This window comes from Meleagris gallopavo, chromosome 1 (assembly GCF_000146605.3).
Source record: "Meleagris gallopavo isolate NT-WF06-2002-E0010 breed Aviagen turkey brand Nicholas breeding stock chromosome 1, Turkey_5.1, whole genome shotgun sequence".
Taxonomy (NCBI): Eukaryota; Metazoa; Chordata; class Aves; order Galliformes; family Phasianidae; genus Meleagris; species Meleagris gallopavo.
The window spans coordinates 17,965,989-17,989,910 of NC_015011.2; the positions used below are offsets into that span (position 1 = coordinate 17,965,989).

The 23,922-nt window shown below is 33.7% G+C and overlaps 1 protein-coding gene across 7 annotated transcripts in view; it reads right to left on the bottom strand.

Annotated features, from left to right (window-relative positions):
• The window catches only part of BRD1 (bromodomain containing 1), a 58,240-nt gene that overhangs the window by 25,164 nt on the left and 9,154 nt on the right, over positions 1-23,922 (bottom strand). For 5 of the 7 annotated variants that reach the window (XM_019611994.2, XM_019611981.2, XM_019612001.2 and 2 more), the window contains exons 3-8: positions 16,162-16,318; positions 12,015-12,146; positions 10,951-11,079; positions 9,866-10,178; positions 8,807-9,067; positions 5,124-5,612 (exon numbers count right to left, since the gene is read on the bottom strand). In XM_019611994.2, coding sequence (XP_019467539.1) covers positions 5,124-5,612; positions 8,807-9,067; positions 9,866-10,178; positions 10,951-11,079; positions 12,015-12,146; positions 16,162-16,318 — 1,481 coding nt within the window. The remainder of the gene's footprint in view (positions 1-5,123; positions 5,613-8,806; positions 9,068-9,865; positions 10,179-10,950; positions 11,080-12,014; positions 12,147-16,161; positions 16,319-23,922) is intronic. The other 2 variants (XM_010728950.3, XM_010728956.3) reach the window with 2 other exon arrangements.

Here is a 23,922-nt window from a genome sequence, read left to right on the forward strand (position 1 = left end):
GCTCATAAACTATTCGAAGAGGAAGTTTAATCAACACATAAGCAAACAGTTTTTCATTGTGAGGAATTTAATAAGGATCTTAAAGTGCCATCAGTCAAAAGGAGAATTTATTCTTTTAAATGTTCATGCAATTCTTAACAGGTTTAAGTAGTCTGCATTCCTTCTCTCCTGACTTACAAACTTTCTTCGTCGTATGTGTATTAAAAATACTATCCTATTTCTTAAAAATTTTCAAGAAATTAAATTAACAAAAGATTCAGTAGGACTGTCAGAATTCTTCTCTAACGCTTTAGTGGATGTAAGACATGTTAAGACATAAACACTCTTCACCCTCCCCCAAAGCCCCCTTTAAGAAATACACATTTTCCCCAATAATTTTGGTAGTATTTTAGTCCAATTTAGCTTTCTCAGCCTGCTTGGTACTTACACGTTGCTGTGCATAATTCTATCCTGACATCTAAGCAGTTGAGCTCCTGTAGTTTGTACACTGATAAACTTAACAGGAAAGGGGATAATTCCTTCCAAGCTTACACAGTCCTCGAACTGGAATATGTTTCTTCGAACATATACCTTAAAAAGCCTGACACTTTCAGCAGGCAGTTGAAGATTTTGGACATCACTAAATGTTTAAATATCTAAGTTTCAGATTTTACAGGAAGCAATCTGTATGCATTTAAAGAAAAAAAAGTAGGCATAATTCAATGCATAAGAGGATTAAAATTACTCACATCTAGACAAGTTACTGACTTTTACTCTTCAAGACAAGAATGACAGTGTGTATGTTAACTAGACTTCAACAGTTCTGTTATCTGATCTATTTTTTTTTTCCACCAAGCCATCTCTAGCTTAGAATGTTGTTTAAAGTTTCAGTTAAGTTCTTAGATATGCATTAGTTTTATTATTTTCTCCCATTTACAGAATGGTGATAGAATTCTACACAGAAGAAGACTGACTCGTAACCCAGTTGACTTGTGTTCCAGAGTCAAAGATATAACAGAAATATGTTGAAGAATCCAAGAAATAACCTGCGTTCTGATTTTACTCCAAACATAATCTGTCCTTATTACATAAAAAAAAATTGAGTAACAATGCTCATCGCTACAATTAAAAAAAAAATGTATCAAGTACAAGTGGAATTCAAATACAGGTTACTTCAAGACAATTCTTATCTGCTAAAGAGCATTTTTTAATGACCAGGCAGAAACGAAGGTCAACACTTGCTAGCAGATTTAATAGGCGTAATCATGTTTGCTGTATACTGACAACTACATGCAAAGTACATACTGCAAAATGACAGTTTCCCCATTCAATTTCGAATCTGTGCTTTTTGCTGCATTCATACTTGAATTCATGCTTGTGTTTGTTTCAATGTCCTGAGAAAATCTGTGTAGTGGCGAGTGTGAAGAATACTGAGTAACTGAACTTACACTAAAATACCGTATTACTGTTATCTAGTTAAGAAATACCAGAAAATTACTGTACTGAACTATAATAGTCATTATTTGCAACCTTAAATCTGTGATAACTTCAAGTGATGGTTTTACAATGGTAAATTTTGCATAGTCTGCTTCTGCTTAAAAAAAAAAAAAAAAAGAGGGTGAAAACAGTAAGTATAAATTAGTATAAATTATTACCCTACATTTATGAAAGTTGACTGATTAAACCAAGACCAACTTGAAAATTTAATCTGAACTTGATTTACCATTTTATAATTAAAACGTATCTTGGAACAGTTAATGTTTCAGTTTATCAGAATTACATTCATTAATTGATAACTGATAAAAGCAAACTTTCAAGTGGTTAATAAAGCTATTATTTTCCAATCAATTTTCGGATGCTAACCCAACCTGTTGAAAAGGATTCAGCTTTACAACAAAATATATGGCACGTATGATGTAAGTACTTCATAAAGGTCATTTAATTTGCAGTTAAGATTTGACATGTCTGAACTTCAAGAATTACAGTGATCTCCAGTGTGACCAAAATTTCCTAAGTAAAACTTCTCTTTTTGACATTGTTAGATACTATACAAAGCAATAAGAAGATGCCTCAAGCATATATCAAACATTTTAAAATACATTTCCTTGTTACGTAATTTTCAATTTCCACATAGCAGCTATGAAAAAAGATGCATTACATATCCATGGGATAATGCCCTAGAAGAAAACTACTGTTTAATGTTTTTTTTTAAAATGATTCATATAAAAAAGAAGGTCAGAATATTAAAGACAGCCTTTGGTCCTTCTAGAAGGATTAAGTAATGCTGTGCAATAACCAGTTATTTCTGACAAATGCTAGAAATAAAGCTAGAGTAGAAACAGATCCGTATTTTTCTTTCTTTAAACTAACCAGCAAGTAGACCAGCCTCAACTGTACTTCTGGAGAGAACAGTAAATGGCAGTTTATGAGAATATGGCCGTATCAGACAAAGTAGGCATGGTTTCACCTATCTAGGCAAGCTTTGGAGGCTTGTTCTGAACCTCATGCAAGAAAACTTAAGAGTGACATAAAAGGAGGGCTCCTGAATACAAGGAGAGTGACAAAAAAAGGCATCCCTAAATAATGTGCAGGGAGTAGGGAAGAGAGCAAAACAATCCACCATATCAGAAACGAAGGACAGAGAAAGTAAATCTGATATGCACCCAGCAGCTTGGGTGCAGCATTTGGTCAGTTATTGTTTCTAGAGATCAGTGTTTCAAAGCCTTGTATATTCAGTTCTTATGGATATTTAACATTCATACCAGTAAACTACACAGTGCAATAATAACTGAAGTTACAGTGATTGCTCATGAAGGTACCAACTGCAAGAATGTGCATAAGGAGCCTGAAGTAAGCCTTATCTGTTATGCCATGTCCTTGAAAGGAAAAGAGTCATTTCATGCTGAATTCTTTCAAAGAATAACATTCTTTACAGTAGTAATAAATTAGAATTCAGTGAAAAAAAATAAATAAAAAAGAGAGGTTGTATTACTGTATACTTCATCTTATTTCTTTTGAATCTTACCAGAACACAGACATCTGCATAAATCTACAACAGCTTGCATACGCAAAAATAAAATAATTAACTAATATTATATCTTAAAAAGCAGATAAGATTTATGCTGATTTTTTGCTAAACTGTAGCTCAAAATAATTGTCAATTGCAAATTGCACAACTTACTATGAAGGTATGTTTGAAAATAATGCAAGGAGAAAAATCTATGATGGAAAAGCAAAATTTTTGGTTCCAAATGAAAAAAGCAGCACATGAACAAGATTTAACAAGTTGGCACATTTGAAGGAACAGCGTATACTTCAAAGAAAACATGTACTTTTAAAGAAAACTAAAATACTTTCAGGTGAAAATAACTTCCATGCATATTTGCATTACTTTCAGGAAGATTCTACAGATTTTTTTTTTAAATAGTAAAATAAAAAAAACCCACCTTTTTGGATTTTATTCCTATCACTGATCTATATATTACAATTAAAAAAAAAAAAAATCAAGAAAACTGAAAAACAGACAACCAAACAACAGCCTGGAAATTCTGAAATGGAAAGTGTAATAAAATTAGGAGGATATACCAAAAAAAACGACGACAACAACAACAAAATTTTTGGATTTTTTTTTTTAAAACATAATTAAAAGCATATTTGTCCTACATATATGTACTCCACAGAGAGAAAAAGAACATGATAGATTTTAAATGCAGTCAAGCAGACTGATTTACTTATTTAAAGAATGAAGTCAGTCTTCCTTAAAAAAACTCACTTAAAAATGCTTAAAATAAAAGTTTCAAGCTTAGGACTAGCTCCTTGCATGATCTAACATAAAATGATTCACTGTGCAGGTGATAAAATACAATCCGTAGAAAGATATATAATATTAGTGTCTCAGATCAAAGAGTAGCAAATTTGAATATTTGGAAATCAAAGCTTTTTGCATCATTAACAATGTTTTATACACTTATCTTATTGCCCTGCCTACACGCAATTCCTTCTTCAGAACTGAAGTCTGGATCAGACCTATAGGCTCTTTCCAAGCTTTCAAAGAAAGGAATGCAAGCAAAGATTTTCCAATGAGGGAAAATAAACAAAAATATAAGCTTAACACCACTGTATCACATCTTATTATTTTCACATTCTATTTTTCTAGCATTTGAATATTTTCCCTTCTTGTTTGATCATTAAGAACAAAAACTTGCATCTTCACAACAGAAGTTCTTAGTACATTCCTATGTCTTTCATTCAAAGCCAGAAAAATTGCATGCTCTTCTCATATCTACATATGGCCTTTTCAATCTAACAATAGAACACAGTGCTCATTTCAGAACATAGTATAAAAGCCATCAGAAGTGCCATGTATAGCATTAAGGAAATACACTTATGTAATTTCCTTATGTTGCTGTTCCTCCTCGAATAAGGCTTTATTCAAGTACCTACAACATACAGGCTAGGTTTTCTGAGTCACAATTAATTGCACTGCACAACCAAAATAGCTTTGTTATACAAAGGTTGTTTAGATAAGTCTTGTTAGGAGTACAATGTTGCATTTATTCTTTATCTATTTGAAGTGCACAGACTTCAAAAGTGAAGCACAGGAAAAATCATTATCATTTGGGATTTTAACACTTCCATAAAATACATGGTTGTACAAAGCACTTCATACTCTATCATCAGTTTCCCACTGTGAAAATGTGCTCAGAGTAACACAGCAAAATGAAGTCATATATGGAACACACATCTTCCATGTTCCTTGTAAAAACCCTAGTTTTGACATCACATGAAATTTCCTTTTAAGAGGGAATTAAAAAAATAAAAACAAAAACAAACAAAAACAACAGCTGATTCATATTTCCCATTGGATGCAACAAAAGGGAATCAGAATAAAAGTAAAAAACATCACCCACACAGACATGTAAACTTAAAAGATACCATTGCCAAAATGAAAACTGTGAAAAAGGAAAACTTGGTTCACTAAGTCCAAATGCTAACATAAAAATTATTCATTAATTTTCTGAACTACAGCTACATCTGATTACTCAACTGTGAGGGAAATACTTGTGCTAGAATCTGAAGATTAACAATTACAGGTATGTTAACTTTTGAGATGCATCCATTCAAAGAAGTTTTGTAACATTTACCTGTATCCAAGCGCTTTACAGGGGACTCATCATCAACCTCAGAATCTCCACAAGCACTCCTTGATCTTTTCCTTGGGTGCAGAAGTGTCTCCAACCTTGGAAGGACTACAGACAAAAAGGTTTTGGTCCCTAGCTGTGGAGAAGTTGGCTGGGTTTCAGTGTTCTTTGCAGACTTTTGGGGGCTTATACTTTTCGATTTGCAGAAGAGAATGGATGTACGTCTGTTTACATCAGTTGATGACTCAGCTACAGCAGAAACAGTCGACTCATTGAGATTACTGTCAAGTAAGTGTTCTGGAGTGTGTCCATTTATTTCTTTCTGAATGCAAGTGCTATATAATTCATTATCAAATTTTACTCTTTTGTAAAGCTTACTCTGCTCTGGATTGAGTTCTACTGGTTTGAGGGTTGGTGGTTCTGAATTAGTCTCCAAGTTTGAAGGAAGAGGTAATGCATCTGATGGTTCAAGTTTAGGGGGAGATTTATCTCCTGAAAAAATTATAAATAGAGTGTGATTTTTGAAAACTTGTAGTTATAAAGTCTATTATAAAACTCACTATAAATGTGCAGCCCACCAAATAAATTGTTGTTTGGAAACAAAGCATAACATTTTAAAAACAATTCTTGACTAACAACAATCTGTCCTAGTTAGTAGTTCCTACTTTTATACTGGGTATGTAACACGGATAGAAAAGTAGGTATTTATAGTTGGTGTTAACAATTTACGCTTGGTACTTCTTACTTCTCATGCAGTTATGTTAGTTTCATTAACTAAGAAAACTTGTTTTTTTTTTAATTAGAAAGTTGGGGTGGTGGATGATTATGTTAAAATGCACTTACACTGCCATTCAAGTAAAATATTTGATAAAATACATTATACAATTTTTTTTATATACACCTTACCTGCCTATGACAAATTTTAATCAGCTAATTGTTTAAAAAATTGTACCTGTAACCTGATCTACCAGAGTGGCAATACAAGGGCAATACAAAATTTACGAAAGGCAATTTCTGCAAAGCTGCTTTACAGTTTTGACTAATAGTTTTATTTACAAAAAAAAAAAGACCCCAAAAAACCAAAAACCCTCAAAAAAAAAAAAAAAGCCCCCCAAACAAAGAAAATGCCCCACTCCCAAAGTCTTGCAGCTTTACTAGACACTAGCTGGCAAATACAGACGTTACAGTGTAGACCTGATGCAAAACAGAAAAGACATCCTCTACTAATTTTCTTTCATCCCTTCCCCTTTTTTCCCATTATCCTTTCCCAGTTTATTTAAATAATTTTACACTGAGAGAAAACAATGGAGAGACATAAATGTGAGCATATAGAACAAGTTTCAATTTCTCATCTCAAATGATGGGAAAGAAAATAAGCATTCTATTGTTGTTGTAACATTCCTAAATAAAAGCAAGAGGACTACCCAACCTGCTGAAACAGAGACCTTAAAATCTTTATAGTTCCCACAATGATCTTTTAAGAACTGAAATAAGACAAAAGATGATGCTTATTCTGTAAGAACAACTATGTGACACCAATGTAATGTTTACACTGTCAAATGAAATTTTAAAATTTAATTAATTTTGTGTCACCTGATGAAAGATGACATAGCAAGATGTAACAACAAGGGTTTAAATCCTCTATATGTAGAGGATTAAATATTACTTTTTTGTGCTTTGGTTTAGCAATGCTTACTCTAAACAACTCTAGGGGTGGAAGTGCCACATCATTTAAGGTACATCTGTACAATAGCACAGTTCATATTAAAAATATAGTGCTTAACAAATAGTGCGACTACACTCTCATCCTTTGAAAGTGTACAAGTATTACAACTGGTAAAAAACATTCAGAATTAAATTTAGTGTTGAATTATGTTACTTAATGAAGTGCTAATTTAAAAAAGCCCATGGTTTAGAATATTCAATGTCACTGTCATTTTTGAACAAATTCTAATTTTCTCACAATTATAGTTAAGAGAAGATTCTCAGAAAGATTTACGCACTGAAGAAAAAAAAGACTATTCAGACATGAAAAAATAAATTTCACTGGATTATTCTGCTACCAGGTTTCTCACATAATCAGAAACTGAAAACAGAATTGTAAAATGACAGATAATTCACAGCATTTCTAAAGTCAGCTCCCATAAAGATCCTGGGCAGAGGATTCTAATGGTCCCTCTCTCTTTTTTTTAGAAATTTGTTCTCTTTCCTCTTTCCACTTCAAAACTGCAGCTTGAACTGATAGCTAACTACTCTTCACTGTAACTGTAAAAGCAATGTCAATCAACTCTGGATCATGCCTTTTTATATACATATATATATATATATATATATCCATTATAAAATACAAAAACAGTTACTGCTCACTTTTAGGACTAGTATTTGCACATTAGCTGCAGAAGTTAAGGGCTGTGTAATGAAAATGTTAAGCTAGAAGTTAGCGTACTTCTATGACAAAGTACATTAAATTCCTAAATCACTATATTCAGAGGCAACATTGCTTGAAAGAGGCTAAAATAAATAAAATACCACAGAACATCCTAAGAATTTCTAACAGCTTCAGAACAGGATAAGTCATATGTTGATTCAGCTACAATTAATTTTTTTTTTTAATTGCTGTCACTCAAATCTCAAGCGAATGATATATCTGAAAATCATTCTTAACCACAGCAAGAAACAAACACTAAGTTATTGTTTGAATGGCAGTTAAGGACAGTCTTTTTATTCGCTTTACCTCTCAAATATGCTGACAGCATTAATCTGCACCAGACTGTTTTGTTTGTTTTTTTTTTTACTAAACACACTTGCACTTTCCCTTTCGCTCTTTCCTCCCCCCACTCAATACTGTTATTCAAAATGAAATACATCTATAATGATCCTAAATAAAAATAGGTTAGCTTTTCAAAGAAGAGCTGACCAAGAAACAAAAACTCAAAACTTCAATTTATTTTGCAAACTGGATTTGATTGCATCCTTTTAACTCTGTAACTTAGGTTAAAATAGAAGAATCGAATACAACAGTGAATTGTAATACATGGTTAGGTGTTTCTAGCAAGCTGTTCTTAATGAAATCAGTGGGGCCTAGCAAAGAGCTGATATAGTTCTGAAACCATTGTTTTGAGGAGGAAGAAAGGCACAAGGGAAAGGGCTGGTTAGATTTAGGTGCCTTAATTCAACAACATCAAGTTTGATGACCCCAATCAATAGGTAGCTACTATTATTAAAAGGGAAACAAACAAACATACAAACAAATCTACTCTCCAAACTCCGCCCTTCCAGAGTCTTAGCAGAGGAGAGGATAGAAAAGCTAGAAAATGCAGTACAACAGCCAGCATACTCAGCACTGTTGACTTAGGCTCACATGATCCCCAGTATATATTTTTGGCATTTAAGTGGATTTGTAAAGTATGAAGATGCTTTCCACTCAGACATTCTCAATTCCTTTTTTTGATCAGATTGTTTGTATTTTACCTTCTTTAATATCCAGATTTTTAAAAAGCCTTGCTATTGTGAAAGGAGGTTTTCATTAAAGGGATCATTCTCATATTCTTAAAAATTTATTGTACATAAGTAGTTATCTGTCCATTTAAAAATGAAATATTCAAGTATTCTGTTTAATTCACATGATTAGAGCACCTTACTGAAGAACTACTAGTACTAATTAAAACACGGTTTAAAAATCTTACCTTCTTCTTCTCCATCTTGTTCTAGTGCTGCACTTTCTTCTTCAAAACTTCCAATACCTGATTCTATTTGAGGAGCTTGGTTGTGTTGCTGACTTAACTTGTTGCGAATACTGCTGATTTCTTTCTTTAACAGCTTTGCTCTTTTGCTCCTTGACCCACTGGATTTCATTGCACAGGTAAGATCAAGTTTTTCTAGCAATTCCCTCAGCTGTTCTTCCAAGGACATATGCACTCGGTTTGCAGGATTCAGTAACCTATCAACTTAAGTCAAAACACGTATAATTCAAAATGTGTTTAATGTTTCCACATAAAATTCCAACAGGAAAAATGAGTAAGTAAACAAACAAACAAAAAATCATATGCTGGCATTAAAAAATGTTATCAAAAGCTACTTAGATTACAGTATTAGTTAGCTTCACTATCTTCAGTGTAAAACCTACACTGGTGTAAGTTCCTACTGTGCAATATTGCTACAGTTCTTGAGTGGTATTTTTCTCAAGAAAGACAAGTAATAGAGCAAGGTTAGAAAAAAGACAATTAACCTTTTCTACCCCATTATGTGATCTCCTTCTTGTCAAGGAACAGACCAAGATTAAACTAATGTAAAAAGAATGTCAACTATTCTCCTTCAATTTCAAAAACTCAGAAAACCAGCACGTATGTCTAAGAGATGTCATTTTAATTCCCAGCATTGCAAGTGTCCTTGACTGTTAGAACTGAATAGGTTATTTAAGAATGCACTGAAATTTATGCATGCTGGTAGTCATCTTCCATGTCCTATGACCATATATAACATGTAAAATAAGGCATTCAACTTAAAAACCTTTTTCATGTAACTTGTCAAATTAGGCTTTAACACTGTCAAAGTAAGAATCTGGAAGACAGTGCTTTCCAATGATAGATCTAGTTGAAAATAATCAACTTTATCTTTAAAGAAATGTTTGCAGTGGAGAAAAAGAATCATGGTGAATAATCTGAAGAGCTATAATTACAAACATTTGCATGGAATGTGATGAGCCAAAAATGCAGGTTTTAAAAATAATTCAAAAAACTTCTTACCATCTTCCCAAGAGAAAGGCTGTGGTGACTCAAGTTTAGGCCGTTCAGGTAAGTGCATTCCAGTTTCATTATCATAACCAATTCCTTCAGCATCTCTCCTAGCTTGCCTGAGAACTACACCTCCTTGATCTCTTAACCGCACTGCAGCTCTATAGAATATTGTGTCTTTTGCATTGTACTTCATACAGTTATCTATGATAAGATTGAAGTCTTCTTCAAATTCACTGAGGTTTTTATAGCCTTGAGCATCTAACCGTTTTCGCATGGTAGAGAAATCCATAGGATGTTTAATATGATCCAAATAGTCTGGAACCTTTGAATAAATATTTAAAACAGTGGGTAAAAGCACAATAAAATTTTCTTGATAAAGTAATATCAGCTATTAACTGTTCTGCGTGTTTTAAGAAAATAACAGCCCAAATAAATAAATGCAAAATATAGCTGGGAACACTGTATCTTGAGACTGTAAACATTTACATACCAACATATTACATGACTTTGTATCCTATATAACAAATCACAGCTCTACTACCAAATGCTGAAACGACTCATTTTTAGAATTCATGTATGCATATGCATATATGTAGGTATATAAATGCATTTATACATGTATAAATGTATAATATATAAATGTCATGTGCATATGCAAATATAAATGCAAATATATGTATATATAGAGAGACTATATATAACATATTCTATACATATATATATATAATATCTATATCTATTTTCAAGGTAAATGAAAAGGAATTTTACCTCCAAGTAAGAACACAGCATCCACATTTCAATTTCTAAGACACTGTTCAAATTTGCTACATCAAATAATCACTTAGCAGGAATTAAGTATTATTAGTATAGAATACTGCCACTTCATTCTGCACAAGTATTCACCAGAAATTACACTGGTATATGAACATAATTTCATAGTAGGGAGTTACAAAACAAAAGGCATCAGAATGGAGGTTAGAAGGTAACAGTGCTACCAATTACATGATGCAATAATTTGCTTCTTCTACTCGTGGTGCCACCAAGTCATAGCTAAACATAAGAAAACACTAAAAAAAATTAAGCTTAAAACATACCTCTTTAAGGTTCACTGGCTGAGCAAATATACGAGCAGAATCCTTTTCCTGCAGCTGATCCAGGACTGATCGAAGAAGGACAGTGAATGGAGTAAGCTGAAGTTCCATAGCAACCTGCTCAATTTTGACCTAAAAAAGTAACGAAAAATAAATAATTGCATACTTATTAAAATACTGTTCTAACGTAAGTTGTCTTGAAGCAGTAAAATATTAGATGTGGAACACTATATAAACAGTGCTTCAGCTGAAATATAAAAGAAAATAAGTTTTCAAAACTAATATTTCTACATCTTAATATTACTTCCAGCATCATCACTTTGAATTGGTATGACATGTTTTCAGCTAATGAGAAATTATTCTTACTCCTCTGTTGCAGACTCAGTTTTAACTTAGCTTCCTAGCTCAAGTTTTTATTTTATTTACAATGAGTTTGGCAGCATTTTTAATGTCAATTCTTTATTTGAAACGCTGTTAAATAAGAATAGATTCATATTTGGCAAGCCAAAAAAATTAAGAATTTAAAAGTAACATGTTTAAAATTAAGCTTCAGTTGTCAACACTGAAATACTTTTAATATGGCAAAACGAAATTCTTATCACACATCAATGGTATGAATATATAAATAATAGAAACACACAAAATGAATTTCAAAAAAAGAACAATTAAAGATTCTACCGGCGAACTTGTTACTTTCACAGTTTCTATATAAAAAGGTTATCTTTCTGCAGAATCACTTCCTCACATCTTAACCCCAGCTATGTTAACTCTGTAATGTCCTATGAATTAGATGCAGTGTTCACTCATTTGTCTGAAAAATGAAAAAGTGCTACTCAGTAAAGGCTTTCTGGGAAAACGTGATGATTAATTTTGCTACAGCTCTTCAGAAATCAAACAACTTTGAAAATACAGCTGAATGGCTTGTTAAGTAGTTGTATACATTTTAATCAGCTTGTGTGTGAGTACATACACAAACAGCATAACCTTTGTATTGCAAAAACTGCATGAGAATACTTTCTGAAGAAAAGATGACTAAGTTTTCACCAAATTAAAATTACTCCATTTACCTGTTCTCTTTTTAATTTTTCACGCTTACGTATTAGTTCAATCAATAAGCGTGCCCTTTCAAGATCATGACGCAGCCTTTGCCAGTACTTCAGTTTTTCTTTTAAGGCTTGCATTTCTTCATCATCTTCTCTCTAAGAAAAGAATCAAAAGATCTTCAGGAATTGAAAACAACCATTCACTTTCTATAAGCTAGTTTTATACAATTCCAGAAATGTAGTCACAGCAAAGATGAATTTTATTTATTTTTTTTAATAGAGCACTTGGCAATAATGTTCATAATACAGTTCTATTTTTCAACTGTCTAGCTGAAAGGAAAATTTATATAACTGAAAAGCAGCCCTATAATGAAGATTATTTACATAAGAAAAGCAATATAGCAAATAACAACCCAACAGTATAAGAAGCTGCAAAATCAGATATGGTATTGTTACATCAAAACCCAAACCAGGAGAACTAGTCCTGAAGTAGTCAGGCACCTGATGGTCTTTGCAGGTTCCTTCCAACCGATCTATTCCATTCTAATATCACCAGCTTCTCCAGAAATATCACATAAACCTGGGAAAACAAAGTTCTCCCTGTGCTCAACACAGTCCACCTCTGCCACTTCTAGCAATGTTAGAGCACGTTTCTAACAGCAACAAGACCATTATGACTCCTGAATACAGGAAATGAAAAGCAGTTTCTCAAATAACTTCAAATAGTACTACAAATAGGCAGTGTAACAATATATCAGTACTGAACTGGACAACCTGTCCATAAATACCTGTAGCACTGTAGTACTTAGTTTGTTCTGCACACGCAGAAAACAGCCTTTCTTGTTTGTTTTTACTATTTTTCATAAGAAAAGATAGAACATTGGAATAATAATTACAATGTTAAATAGTTATAATTCACCAGAAACAAGGCTGTGAAGAAGTACAAGTCCTGATACTAGTACCAAATACAGAAAATAAGCATGCTTTAGAGAATTATTATATTTTAAGTGAATATCCTAACTAAGAATCCCAGGAAGAAATGGATAGCTTTGTCTGCTTGTATAGCATAATGGAATATATATGTAGTATCTTTCTTCTGATGGTTTTAAAAAAAAAAAAAAGTTATAAAAAAAACTTCAGTTATAACTTCAGTTATAAAAAAACTAGAAGACAGAAGACTAAGGAAAACTGGCTGAACAGGTGAACAATAGCCACGCATTACAAACTGTGACACTCATAGCAAAAGCATCCCTAATAGAATGAAATTATAGTCCTGTAAAGGAACTTTATGCAATTTTTCAGACAGAAGGTTCTAAAAATAAAACTGCAAAAAAAATGGCAGCTTAAAAATAGTTAATAGACATGTGAGTGCTGCCCAATCTTTATACATCTTGGAAAATGAAAAACAAGTAGCTATGGAAGCTACGAAGTCAGTTTTATCCAAATCTCTGACTTCATTCAGACTGAAAATCTTTTACCTGCCAACTAGCTCTGTATACTAGTACAGTGACCTAGTAACAAAAGCTCATTTCTCTTTTCAAAAAACATAATTGAAAAGTTGTAACTACAACTTTCTACATCCCAATGTCTATTACAACTCACAGTCTTAGACAAGTAATAATTTAACTGCTGAAGGTCGTAACATTTCCAATTTTGACAGCAGTACAAATATTATTATTCACGTTTTCAGTTCCTTAAAATTTCAAGAGACTCAATGAATCAGGATGTTTGCACTGCCACAATGCCACTTTTGCATAACCCTTAATCTGTGAGTGCAGATCCTGTATATGTGGGAAAACAAACAAACAAACAAAAAAACCCAACAACTGTTAATTGACATATTTATACTTTCTTTTTTTCCCCATAGTTTTTAACTGTTTTTAAAAACTGAAATTTAGCTCTGGTTCCTGCTAAAAGTAGAAGGCTTGTTGTCTGTTTTCTTGCAGCCATATAATAGTCTGCTCTTTTGCCCTGTGTAATTGCATAATTCATCAGATTAGGGAGCTGATCCCACTGAAAGTCAACAAAAACACACTAGTTTTTAGGTGGGTCAGGAAACCTAAATACAGCAAGAGAAGAACACAGCTCTGTTAGAGCAAGTCTGACATAGTTCATTTGAAACTTAAATACTTAGCTAAATATGAAGGTGCAGTCACAATTAAATATATTTTAAGTATTTTTAATTGAATCAGTTGTTTCATCTGGTACAGACAAACATAAGCAAATAAATTATTTGCTAAGGTACATTTATATCTGCTCATGTGACCCAAAACATCAACAGCACCTTGCTTGTTTTTTTTGTTAAGCTTACAAACCCTCCCTTCCTCCAATTTTGCATCACTGCTATGCAGAGTAATGTTTACAGTTACACTAGCTGACACCAATCCCCTTTACACTTCATTACCTGATATATAACACATGCCTCAATTAAAACGAATTCAGGAAAGCTGAAAAGAGTTGTTGGAGTATTAGTTTCCACTGTCTAGTGAAAATTCTGAATAAATGTTTATTTTAAAAATTTTACTTCACAAAAGCTTTCTGACAAGCAGATCTTTATATGACTTTCTCATTAAATAAGTTTTCCTCCAAGTCTTTCTATACCAAACCCAGAAAAGACAGAAGTTAAATTCAGAAACTGTGACGTTTCATCAACTGAACGCAAAGCACTGTATTGTCTAGAAAAGCTAAAACCAACACTTGTTAATGCTAAGAGGGACACATTTCTAAGACATACAGATCATGTATCAATTGAGATCTCATCTTCAGCATCATCTCCCACCACAAAGGAATGTTACCAATATGTATCAGTAGGAACACTGTCACTGTACCAACAAATCACTCATGCTGAATGTGAATATATGGGGACAGCCTCACTCCTTACAGAGACTGTAACTTAACAAGAGCCAAACTTAACAAGAATTAATGTGACAGCGTTGCATCTTGATCAACAGTTTTATTAACGTTTCTGCTATTATTCATAAGCCAGCCAACACCATTTTGTGACTGCAACCATTGTTCTTACTAAAATCTTCACTGCAGATATGACTTTAATCAGCAGCACTTTTAACTTCTACTTTCCAAAGAGCAGCTTCAAACAACCTTACAATAGCAGCAACAGCTCAACTTTCACACTTTATTTTTACTGAAAAATTATTTAAGTACTGAAAAAAAAAAATAGGGGTTGCAAGTTATTTAAACTCCAATACCTGTCATGATATTCTAAGCAGAGAAAGAAGTGACAGTATAAATGATTCTTTCAGAGGTTTCCTTGTTCCTCCAGCAGGTGAGGTGTTACATAAGCCAAGATCTTTGGAGTTTAGCGCTGCTCACTGATATATCATCACCCTCAAAAGCATATCATTACTGAGCTCTTATGCACAGTCATTAAGAAGTAATTTGAAACTATGGAATGCTTCTTCTCCCATCAAATTTGTTCTAGTAAACAAGCATTACACTGGGATCACAAATACCTTCCACTTGACATCTTGAAATCGCTTTCAGAAATTTTGACTGGTAAATGCACGCAGCTTTAAGAATTTTTTTTTTTAGATAGAATGCATTTTATTAGAATAAAGCTTCAGTATGAACTTATGCTTGTCTGTAACTCCACTGAACTGTGCCAAAAGTGAATCTAGAAGTTGAACCAACAGATCCTTGAACTTCATATCTTGTTCTTAGTTCTGTTATTACCAAACAATACAGACACTAAGGTTCAAACTTGAACACCATAAATTTATGTTTAACCCTTACTCCATAAAATAACTGGTTTTCTTAATGTCGAAGAAGAAATTTGCTTTGAATCTTTTAATGTATTTCAGAAATACAGTTTCTTTTATTTAATCTTTCAAACTCACAGGACACTGAAAAATTATTTCCAAAAAGCATAAATCTAGTCAAGGAACAAAATCTGACCAGTGTAATTAGGATAGTTTTAGTGAACATTTTTGTAAAACCTTTAGTAAAACATAAGGCTATCTTATAGAAATATATATGTATAATATAATTGTGATATATACATATCACAATTTAAAAGATTTAAATAAATACTGTGACCTCAATTTGTAACTAGACATTAAACATAAGGTAAAGCTTTTAGTCAGTGTTGAATAAGACTAAGTTTTTACTTGGTGCTATGTTTCCTGTTAAATTTTTTTCTTCCCACGTCACGTACCTGTTGTGTGTTTCGTTGTGACTGCAAACTGGACTGTAGCCTTCTCAAAAGAGGAACACCATTCCTAGACAGTCTTTTAAGCAACCAGTAACTGTGCACTCGTTCAACAAACTGCTTCTTCCGCTGAATGGCCACCTGATTCATAATCTTATTTAATCTAAAATATAGAAAAATTGATATTGTATTTTTTCCAGCAAAAACATATTTATCTATGGAAGTTAAATATCAGGCATACATATACAAATGAATCATGAAGCAACAGCAACAATCGTCACTAATTTCAATCAATTACATCACTTCCAGTACAATTATCTCGTAGCAGTAGACTATAATCAAATAGGTTGGCTTGATACCATACTTCTATCAAATATATTAAGGTACTTTAATGCTAACCGATCCTAAAGGATGGAAGTTTTTTCATGACCATCTATTTTCTCAAGAACAATCCCAGTTTAAGGCAGAGAATAAATTCTAATGTGCATTTTAGAATAATTTTCTTATTGAAAATAAAAATAAAGCTTGACAATATCTTCACACAAAATTAGTAGTTTATTTCAGAGACAATACATCTTTAAAAAGTACAGAAAACCCTTGGTGGCTGTAGAAGTTTGTCTTTGTATGATACTAATGCCTTTGCAAAATTAACACGAGATGTCCCAAGGCACCAACTACCTGTACTATTAGGAGGGTTGTTCATTCCCTTGGGGGCAAAGGGTGAGCCAGAGACAGAAAAGGATCTCCCCTGAGCTGGATGTAAAACAGTTACAGAAAGGATAATATGAATAAACATAAATCTGATAATTCTTCCGTCAGTATTTCCTGTAAGAAAATTATACAATGCATAACCATAGTTATCGAAGATTGTCCAGTTGAATGTAACACCAAACCAAACAAAATTAAGTTCAAGGGAGGTGTCTGATTTGTAGAACACTACCACTAGACATTTAAATAAAAATTTTAAGCATGCACATATGACTATTTTTCAGTTTTTCCCTTTAAGTATCGAGAATGAAGCAGTATCTCAGCTAAGAGTCAGAAGAAATGTTTTCAAATACCTAAACAAACTGTAAAGTCGTGAGAAGCCTAGAATAAAATGATAATTTTAAGAATACTTTGGAAGCTTGCATGGTATTTCTCCAACAAACATGCATGCAAGTCTACCCTGATTTAACCAAAGGGCATCTGTCCCTAGCTAGTTTTTGCTATGTACAAGGTAAGGTGCAGTAGGTCTTCTCAAGGCTATCCTAAATGTAGCTACAGAACTTCCAGTCATCACAGGGTACAGCCAGTGCCAACACAGATCTTCAAAATACAATGTCACTGTGTCCTTTGTTTCTTCAGTATTCTTGATAAATTCTAACTTAACTTAAAGGAAGCTTAGAAAGCCTGTTGAAGTCTTTTGCTGACTTAAGAGAATGTACTACACACACAAAAAAAAGACCTTGCTGTGACCATAATAAACATTATACACAACAGAAACAGTTAATTATACAATGTATTAAAAAAAATATATACTTAAAAACAAACAACAGCCAATCAACCACCACACACACAGAAAAATTACCGCCATGTCACTCTCTTGGAAACAGCAAAACATACTGAAACAAGACAAAACATCAGCCAAGTATATACTTGGAGAGATCTCAGAATCATAACTCTATATGAAGCAAAGCGCATTGGCAAGATGCCCATCAGATGTGGCAAGACTAACCAAACATCTTTAATTACAGCTTCGCGTACATTTTCCCATTCACATAATGAGCCATTCTTTTCTAAGATAATTATGATAGTGAAGTGTTAGAATAAGCTCAGGAGAGATGCCTGCAGAAGATATTCAGCTCTCGAAATACAAACAAATAGAAGGTAATTCACTGCAAAAACTACCTAGCAAGCTGTAGCAATCTACTATTCTCTTCCTACGCTCCAAATAAAACCGAACACTGGCTGCTTGTATTTCATTTAGACACCAGGCTTCAGCAGTAGCAAACACTGCAAATCACCTGTTCATTTCTCAAAATACAGAGGTCAGATGTTTTCCACATGAAGAGCCTCCACAAAGCAGATTATCTGAATGACACAACAAGACATTATATCTGCTGCTATACCCTAAAACCCCACTAACTATAGCATAGCCCTGTGATCAGCTTTTTGCTTAGTCAGATGCTTCCATGAAGACTTGTACTGTCCAAAACACTTTAGATGACAGACGATACAACCATTTGGAAAAAATAAGACAGGATACACCTTCTGCTGCAGAACCCTAGAAGTAGCACAGGCAATTAATGCTTTTTGAGGCTCCCATTCTTGACACAGCTTCCCCACCAGGAAAGAATCTGCCTCGTGCTCACTAAGATACATTCAGCTACGCTGAACTTGAACGCTCACATGAAATTAAGCACGTGTTATGTACCAAACTTTAACTAGCCTCTTTCTACTACATGAGCTAGAATCGAAGTCTGAATGTTTGAAACTAGTTTCTCAAACAATTTTTTAAATCCTTCGAGGTCTTTAAGGAGTTTGCTGTACATTCCACTCACACCGCACCGCCCCAAGAGATGTTAAATTATTGAAGAGTGTCGAAAACAAAACAAAACAAAAAAAAACCATAACATACACAAAAACCTTATTTATTCAGGGTAAGTAAGAGAGATCTGTTAGAAGAGTTAGTAGTTTTGCAGGATCTGACTTGCACAAGACAGGACTAACTGGTAGCACTGTCAGATTCCCCAGAAAGAAGTGAGACTTGTAGAGAAAGGTACACCTCCCAGAACTACACAAAATCCCATAGTGATTTATCTTTAGAAATAACTGAGAAGGCTCATTACACTGAACAGGCTTTTTTTTCCTCTACTGTATACATCTCTTTTGGGACTGCCAAAGAAACTAAGATTATTATTTCAGAGATCTCACAGTGATGGGAATGTAGGAACACATATTTGGAAGATAATACCAGAAGTGTCACCTCCTCAATCGTAACTGACCTTATGTGTCTCAGAAAAAAAGTCACAGCTACAGTGATCACAGAAAGAAAGCAAAAGAGATCAGAACTGTCCTTGCTGTCCGTGTTTCCTAAATAAAAGGGAATTTGTTAACACGAAATGCCCAAGAAGCTTTGTGAAGTGGATCATGTTAAATACTAAACATTTTCCTTTCTAAATATTTAAACAATTAACACAACTATGCTGAACTCAGAGCAGACCCAGTGGTGTTTCCTGGCATGTTAGGTACTGGTCTTACAACAGAGGTACTCAGTTTCAAGCTGATAAAACTGACAGTAACAATACATGAACTGACACCCCAGACCAGCCATTTTCTCAAGCAACTCTGACCACTGCAGCCTTTTGGATGCTCTACACCACCAGACATACTCTTTATACTCCTCACATTCCAAAACTAGGTATAAGAACATTTTTCAGAACTGCTGTATTGGTGCCACAGACAAATGGGAAAGCTGATACAGTACCCTTCTCCAGTCCCATTTGTATCCAACTATAAAGCACTGCCACGTGCAGTACAAACACAATGGAAAAGCAGCCTACAATCCCCTGCTTATCTTTAAAAAGAGAGAGGTACTTTTTCAATGGAAGCTTTCCAACACCAGCTTTCGAAGCCTGAAACTATAGTCTATCTGAAGGTAAATTACAGCATTAATTACAACACGCTTACAAAAACAACAAAAGGATTTAAAGGATCAGAAAAAACTGTTTCATTTTGAAAACGTCAGACAGACTAAATTAATGTAAGTTAAAGTGAAAGTTAATATGCAGTGTCTTCAGTGAGATCTTTCTTTTTAATCTATTGCTCCATGCTAATCTGCCAACAGTGGTGCTCAATGCACTGGTCAAAGAGAAATAGGTTGTGAACTGTAAAATTTAGTCCTGTGTTTCTTCTTCCTTTTTTTTTTTTTTTCCTTTAAGCTAAGTACCTAATATATTTTTCCCAACCCAAGAAATTTGCTGCTGTCATACTAGCAAAGTCACAGCTTCCTCCTTCCTACTCACAACTGCCTTCCTCTCCCAGTTTCAGCTACATGTCACAGTGGCAGCTATGACAGTTACAAGAAAGAGTGAAAACAGCATCTCTGGTGACTAACCATGCAGCAGTTTCACACAGGAAAACTGCCACTTTTCTATTAATCACCTCCAACAGCTCCGCAGACCACACTTGCTTTCTAACCTCACAGAGTTTTAAGTACTCTAATGTCTTAAGACTTCTACAGAATCTCTCTGTCCTCAAGTTTTAAAAATATAAATCAGAGAGAAAATTTCCATACTAAAGCTAAGCACATTATTTTTCCAGTATTACTATAGTAACTCTAGCCGAAGTCTTCACACAAGAATCAGTAAGACCAAACACCCACTAAAACCAATCATTTTTAATAATACATTAAATGTAGTATTTTACTATATCGCCCATGAGCCTCCAGTTTCATCAACCTGTAATTTTGTATCTTCCTTTACCAATCACGGCTGTATTAAAGCCACATACAAAAGACCAGCATAAAACTGTACTTAGGATCACTAAAATGCCAATCAGTATACCCACGGACAATAAAATGAAGTCTCAGTTTGCTGTGCACATAAAATATCCCTATATTCAAATACAAATATTGCAGATATGTTTTTAAAAGCTGTCAAAACAAAACACAAGAACTCTAAATTGAATAAATTGTTACTGAGGAGACTCAATATCGAGAGCAGTTTAACTTTTAAATCTTGCTCAGTGAAGTTCCGCAGAACACAGTGAGACTCACTGGAAGCAGGGGGCAAAAATAGACAGCTACAGATGGTAATAGTGATTCCACTGACACTAATTGGAAGAGAATTAACAGAAAAACAAAGTAAAAAAAGCTACAGAAGTTTCTATTTTGGGAGTTGGAATGAATTCTTGGGGGGACTTCTTGGGGACTTGCCATCTATTCCTCCTAGCTCTGTGCATGAAATCTTCAGCTTCTAGAGATGCATCAAAGTTTTACGTTTTAAAAATCTATCTAATAGATTTGTCCTGTACAATCTCTTTTTCAGATTCTCAGAAGATCTAATAATACAGATTTTATTCACAGGTACACTTTCTGAAGTCTCAAAGTGTCTTCAGGTTACTTGACTGAACATTTAGGAAACACTTTTCCATGCTTCAAAAGATTATGAAACTGAGCATCTGTATCTCTACTTGCACAAGCAGCTGAGAAAAGTTTCTCTGGACATTAGTGCTAAACTTAAGCGTTAAGAAAAACTACATTAATTCTGGCCAATTCCTGATTAGTTATAACCAGGTAATTAGTTCCTAGCATAACAATTAACTTTGTGACCTTTCAAACTTTTGGATAACAAAACGAACAAAATTAACTAACTAAAACAAAACCCAGCAGTAACAGCAGCAACAAAACGCTGCTACTAAGGAAAACTTCCTTAGTACTCTCACTAAATCACATATACTTTCACCACTTCCTATACAAATAACTTATGTAGTCATAACTTTTCAAGTGTTAAAAGTATTTTTCTGTACTTTTTTTTTTTGTATCTGTCACAACCATACTACCTATGATTTTTAACTATTTTCTCAAAAGCTAAATTCGCATCAAAGTACCAACCTAAAGAAACAAGTAAAACTACCTTTTCTCTGTAATAGGAGAAAACTTAATTTACTAATTCTTGTGCATTCAGTAACTTGGACTACTGAATAAAAAAAATTACAGGAAATCATTCTTCAAACAGTTCCTACTGAAATTCTTATATTTGTACAGTACTTGAAAGATGCACCACTTCTGTAACTGTCACAAAAACAAAGTTCACACAGTTGGTGAAACATAGAAGAATTGAAGGGGGAAAAAACAAAAAACAACCAAACACCACCACTTAAAATGTTTTGAAGTTTTATTACTGTTAAATTCAGGTAATGAATTCGGAATCCTCCTAACCATAAATCAAACACTCAGAGGATCACAGGATGCTAACCATGCACCTGAACAAAATATCTAGCGTTCTAATTTCTATTTTAATCGTCATTGTTCTGCATATGTGAAATAAAGACAAAAAAGAAGGAAATTATATCTATTGTTTTTTCCTCTATTCCTCTTGCAAAAAGAAAGTGTTTAAATATGAGACATCCTTTCCACCATAAGGACGAGGAGGGAGGGCTGACTCTCAGAAATCAGTCACATCTGACTTTTATTGTCAGATACACAAGTTACCTTTTTTTTTTTAATGAAAACTTACTTCTACAACCAATTAAAAAGTAGTATTTACTTATATACATGTACTTATTATTAGTAAGGCAACCAAAGTCAAAATTAACGGGCTTGAACACAAGCTCTAAAGCCACTGTACCTTTTATTATCATTACTGTTGGTTTTAAATAGCATTGAGGCAAAGCTAGCAATCACTCTTGTACTCTTTTTCTGGTTTGGGTAAAATTATGCTTTTAGTGAAGAAAAAACTAGGCTGACTTCAAAAGATGATTCCTACATGTATCAGAAAAAGTTCTGAAGTTAATCAGTCCTACAAAAATCATCAGCGAAGTGAATGACGACTGCTTATATCCTCTTCTGCTTTACATCTAGGTGGTTCCACCATCTAATTATTAGGTACAACCATAAGGCAACATCGGGTTCTCCTGTAATTAAAGTATTTCCACATCGTTGTGTGAAAATACACATGCACGTATATTCAAGTATAAATAGCTAACAGATATCTGGATTTACATGGCTTCAATTCTGTTGTAACACTGAGCCTCAAAGTATTACTCAATGCTTTTTCTAATGTTGAACTTTAAGTAATATTTCTTATTCTTGTCCCCGTGCTTAGAAACTTTAGAAGGCAGAGAAAAATCAACGCACTAAAACCCAGAAACTCTCACACCACATACATGATTAAGCAGCAACATCCATGAATACAAACTGACACTGTCTCAAACTCTTCCCTAAATGTTCCCTTCTGGTTACACTGTGTTTCACCACTCCCTCTTCAGTTATTCTTCTGGTCCATATTTCATTTTAGAGGCCACGAATATTCCTGTGACTAGTATACCATGACAGCATTACATTATCTTTATGAAGTTCTAGTGGATAAATTATGAAACAATAACTATATGTATTGTTTCTGCACTGATATAGCATTTCAAATGCTTTCTTAATTTCAGGCACTACATATACATAATGTAGAAACAGAAACTAAAAATGAAAGTATCTACATACTTCAAACTATTTGCTTCCACTTAACAAAATACCTGCATAAATGTTATGCTAATTTACAAAGGGTCTCAGTGTGTGTTTCCAAAATACTGAAGATTAAGTATTTTATTTACTTTTCCCTTAAGTATATACCTCCAAAATCCTAGTTATTCAATATTTTTTCAAGGACACAAATACTAAAACTGACTTTGTTCTGCATAAAACAATCACATCTTGGACACCTCTTTAACAACACAAGATCAAGAGATTACACCAAAATGATGGTATTTGTACTACAGAATCAAGCAATAATGAATAGGAGAAACACTGTAATGTTTGCTGTGAAAAACTGTAACTTATTCACAGGGTTAGGCAGCTATTATAAAGGACAATGATGGCCAGCAACAGGGGGAACAATTCAAGAAAAGGAGTACAGAGCCAGTATAGGGTAACTCAAACAGGAAGCAAGACTTAGATTGTCAACCCAACTGTGAAAGTAAGTATTTCCTACTTTGGAAGTTTTAGACCTGAAATGTAATGTCACCTGAAATATCACCCACTTTTCATACTTAATTAGAAGAGGGGGAAAAAAA